General features: G+C 53.4%; 1 protein-coding gene across 1 annotated transcript; it reads left to right on the top strand.

Annotated features, from left to right (window-relative positions):
• The first annotated feature begins 275 nt into the window (after positions 1-275).
• Positions 276-4240, top strand: FOXI2 (forkhead box I2). Its single transcript, XM_027705647.1, has 3 exons — positions 276-735; positions 1158-1422; positions 3542-4240. Exons 1-2 carry the CDS (start codon positions 276-278, stop codon positions 1352-1354), a joined length of 657 nt encoding a protein of 218 aa, XP_027561448.1. The 3' UTR covers positions 1355-1422; positions 3542-4240.
• Positions 4241-4597: the final 357 nt, after the last annotated feature.

Genomic DNA, 4597 nt, shown 5'->3' with positions numbered 1-4597 from the left:
CACGTCCTTCCTGTGCTCAGATCCCACCCGCCTGTTACTCCCAAATCCTCCCTGTTTCCCCAGGAAACCTCCCCCTCCCCATCTCCACATCCCCCGTGTGCTCCGATCCCGCTGCCCCGCACCGGCCCGGCTGTGCGGGGCGGGGCGGGCCGTGCTGGGGCGGAGGGGCGGGAGGGGGTCCCTCGGGGGGGGTCCGGCGGCGGCGGGCGGTCCTTAAGCGGTCCTTAGGCGGTACTTAAGCGGGGGTCGGTCGGGCCCCGCGCTGCCCCCGCACAATGCACCCCTTCGGGCCGCCCGCGCCGCCGCCGCCGCTCGCCCGGGACCTGCTGGATGCCGCGGGATGCTCCGCTCCCTTCCCGGCGCCCCGGCCCCCCGCGCATCCCGCCGCCAGCCCGTCCCTGTGGCCGGGCGGCCCCTGCTCCCCGTGCCCGCCCGCCGGGGCGGTGCTGCCGCCGGGCCCCGCGGGCGCGGGCCGGGGGTGGCCGGTGATGTCGCCTCTGTCCCCGCTGTCCCCGCTGTCCCCGGCCCGGCCGCCCTACTCGTACTCGGCGCTGATCGCCATGGCCCTGCACAGCGCGCCCGGCCGCCGCCGCACGCTCAGCCAGATCTACCAGTTCGTGGCGGAGAACTTCCCCTTCTACCGGCGCGGCAGGGCCGGCTGGCAGAACTCCATCCGACACAACCTCTCCCTCAACGACTGCTTCAGGAAGGTGCCGCGGGACCAGGACGACCCGGGTAAGCACAAGAGGGCACAGGCTTAGGACAAGAGGGCACAGGCTTAAGCTGCGCCGGAGAAGGTTCAGGTTAGACGTTAGGAAGGAATTCTTTGCAAAGAGAGTGTTTGGACATTGGAAGGGGCTGCCCAGGGAGGTGATGGAGTCACGGTCCCTGGAGGTGTCCAAGGAACGACTGGACGCGGCACTCAGCGCTCTGGGCTGGGTGACAAGGTGGGCATCGGGCACAGGGTGGACTCGACGATCTTGGAGTGAGATTGGATGTGGCTCTCAGTGCCATGGTTTAGTAGACAAGGTGGTGTCGGGTCAGAGATTGGGCTCGATGATCGCAGAGGTCTCTTCCAACCTCGTGGATTCTGTGATTCTGTGAAGGGCACCCCCGGTCGGCGGGAGCCCCGACGGATCCTCCTCTCTGCTTTACAGGCAAAGGCAACTACTGGACCCTCGACCCCAATTGTGAGAAGATGTTCGATAACGGGAATTTCAGGAGGAGGAGGAGGCGGCGGGCGGAGGGGGCCGGAGCGGCGGAGGCGGCCGGGGGCGGCGGCGGGGGCGCGGGGGTGGCATGTGCCCCTGGCCCCGATGCCACCCTGTATGGCCGCGCCGGGGGCCAGCCCTGACTGGAGCCCCCCGAGCGCACCCAGGTGCACTGAGGCACGAGAGAGAAGTATTTTTGTAACGTGTAAATGTAAGTTTTTATATAAAATCGATAATTACAGGGAGGTGCGGGAGGATGGGATGGGTGTGGGTGCTGCCTGCAGGGCTGGCTGTGGATGCTGCTTTCCCTCCTTTTTTCACTGTCTCTTCCCACCACCTTGGAAAGGCTTTAACCTCCTGCCATGAAGGTGTCCAGCGTGGTTTTCTCACCTTTCCATGGCCAGGAGTAAAGCAGAGTTCCCTGCCAATCACAGCCCTCCTGGCTTGGTTCAGGAAGGTAAGTGATGGGTTTGAAGCCTGGATGTCCCAGATATGCCAGGAGATGCTCCAAAGAGACAGGCTGAGAGGGATAGAATTGTTCAGCCTGGAGACGAGAAGGATCCAGGGAGACCTGAGAGCCCCTTCCATTGCCTGAAGTGGTGCCAGGAGAGCTGGAGAGGGACTTGGGACAAGGGCCTGGAGGGACAGGACAAGGGGCAATGGCTTCACACTGTCACAGGGCAGGGATAGATGGGATATTGGGAAGGAATTGTTGGCTGTGAGGGTGGTGAGGCCCTGGGACAGGTTGCCCAGAGAAGCTGTGGCTGCCCCTGGATCCCTGGAAGTGTCCAAGGTTGGACAAGGCTTGGAGCAACCTGGGCTAGTGGAAGGTGTCCCTGCCCATGGCAGGGGGTGAAACTGGATGGGCTTTGAGGTCCCTTCCAACCCAACCATTCTGTGACTCTCTGGTTCTATGACAGAGCCAGAGGGATGTGCCCTCACCCCAGCCCCTGCTCCCAGGGAATACGAGGCTGGCATACAGCTCACTCAGCCCTCCATCCCCTGTAGTGTTCCTAAATAAACCCCCATTTTTTTCCCCCAAAAACACAAGCTCATCTTTGTGTCAGCCTGTGGAGCTGACAGAACTTGTACAAAGAATTCCAGAATTAATCAAGCATCTCAAACTAAGCCAGGTCCCTGCTGAGGAGCTCCTTAATTGCTGGTTTTCCTGCTCATACCTTTGCCCATCTCCTGCGGGGAACTGGTGGCCTGTGGTGTGGGTGTTCTGGTGCCACCCGAGCTCTGCCCCCAGCACAGCCCCTCACACACCCTGTGGCTTCCCAAGGCGCCTGTGCTTGAGGCTGCCATGGAAAACACCTTGGATTTATCCACAGCATCTCATAAAAGCACTTTTTAGGAAGCTTTGGGAAAATGCAACATGGCACCAATGGGCTGCAGCCATGGTGGTGAGGTTTGAGTTTTTTATTTAATACTTCAAATGAGAGGATTTTGGTCAACCCCCCCTTTCCTTATTAATACCTGGTGCCTGCTCCCTGGTCTTGTTTTTTTGAAGAAAACAAATATAAACTCTTGCCTTTCCTTCCTGGCTCTCTGTTTCTTCCTGGCTCTTCCTCATTTATGACCAAAATACCTTTTTCTTAAATAAAAAGCTAAAAATATTATTGTTGTTTCTTACAAGAAAATAACCCCAAATAGAAACCTGTATAATTCAATTTTTTTTGTGCATTATAATGGGGTCATGTTGACAAAAAAATGCCACACAAACTGTCTAAGAACCTAAAGCATTTCAGAGATTCAAGCTCCTGATGGAAGTGAAGATTCAGCTGTACAGGCCAAGTTTTTCTTGGCCCCAAATGTAATAAAGTACATTACAAAGTATCTGGTTTACAAATATCCAACTTCAGTAGATCTGGAGTGAAGGAAAGAGCAAACTGAACTTATCAGTCAATATCCTGTGTAGGTTTGTGTAGATAAATTTATTGTTTATTAATTCCGTTTTTGAAAGAAAAGCTTCATACAAGAAAAAAATCACTTTTACATAAGAGGAATCACTATTGTGAACCACCCTTTAAAATATTTCAGACAGAATCTCTTTGTCCATGTTATTATTTTCCAGGGGTATTGAGTAAGAAGATATTTAAATTATAACTCTTTTCTTTTTTAAAGTGAATAGGATCCTATCAGAGGGGTCAAGCTGCCTTTGGACCGTGATATTCATTCTCCAAGGCATGGGCACAAACTTTTACATAGGAATGATGGAGAAACCCCTGGAAGAGCCAGAGGAGCCTTTCCAAAACACAGTGAAGACACTGAACCTCAGAGCTGGGCAAGAAATGATTTCACTCAACCCACATTTTCTTCTGCTTCAGGATACAAATTTCCGAATCCAATTTTACGGGCCGAGCTCTGTATTTTCACCTTGAGACTGTTTCTCCTGGGACAATATCCCATTGCAGGACCCTGGAAATGCAGGAAAACACAAAAATGAGAACACCAGGAGGCTGCAGGTGGTTCAAGCTTTCCCAGAATAGCCTTTGTTAGCTCTCCTGGGTCCTGCTTTGGGGAAATCCATGGACAGCTCAGTGAAAGGATCCCACTCCACTGCCAGAACCTGTCTTCAGAGATTGTTTAAGGTGATGATTCAATGTGTACATGGAGGCCATCATTTGTATTTCTTTGTGCTCCTGTTGTTCTCTAATTCTATTTTTGTGTGTTGGAAAAAAAAGGAGATTTTTTTAAATAAATCAGTCAAATGGAGCAGGGAAGTTGTAATCCCTGTAAGCAAAAACATGGCTTGAGGGAAGAACTGCATCAGGTAACGAGGCTCTGGGCTAATTGGGCAGTGAAGGCTTCAGTGGAAAAGGGTGATGGGATGCTGGGATGGGTGGGATTTGTGGTCATGCCTTGCTTGGGCCAGATTCCCATGGAAGCCCAGAAACAGCCTCATTGGCGTGGGTTCCTAAGGAGGGTGTCTGAAAACAAGGAGCCAACTGGGGAGCTCAGATGAGGCTCCAAGAAAACCCATCCACTTTGGAAATGCAGAAGGGCTGAGAAGCTGGGCCTTTTCACTTGGGGAGTTAAATCAGATGTCAGAAAGGAAGTGTCCCTCAGTGTGCAATGCCCCAGCAGCCTGTGACACACACCCTGCTGTCACCCACACCCCTGCTGCCACCCACACCCTGGATGACTTGCCACTGTTATTCCGTGTCAGTGTGAGCTCAAGGAGTCAAACATGAGTAAGAGCATGGGATGCTCTTGCAGTTAGATGTAATTTCTGATATCTCCTGATCTTAGATACATTAGAAATCTAATGGAGAGATCCTTGGGGATCCAGGGCCAGGAGTTGGACTCGATGATCCTGATCAGTCCCTTCCATCTCAGCATATTCTCTGATTCTGTCCTATAACTCTTGCTGGAGTTTAGAA

Source organism: Neopelma chrysocephalum, unplaced genomic scaffold, assembly GCF_003984885.1.
Source record: "Neopelma chrysocephalum unplaced genomic scaffold, ASM398488v2 Primary Assembly neopelma1_347, whole genome shotgun sequence".
Taxonomy (NCBI): domain Eukaryota; kingdom Metazoa; phylum Chordata; class Aves; order Passeriformes; family Pipridae; genus Neopelma; species Neopelma chrysocephalum.
This window is presented reverse-complemented; position numbering and strand designations above follow the sequence as displayed.

Bases quoted from the DNA above. Each gene is read 5' to 3' on its own strand.
- FOXI2 (XM_027705647.1), top strand. From the start codon at position 276: ATGCACCCCTTCGGGCCGCCCGCGCCGCCGCCGCCGCTCGCCCGGGAC. The intron at 736-1,157 runs GTAAGCACAAGA...TCTGCTTTACAG, and splicing joins GCGGGACCAGGACGACCCGG to GCAAAGGCAACTACTGGACC.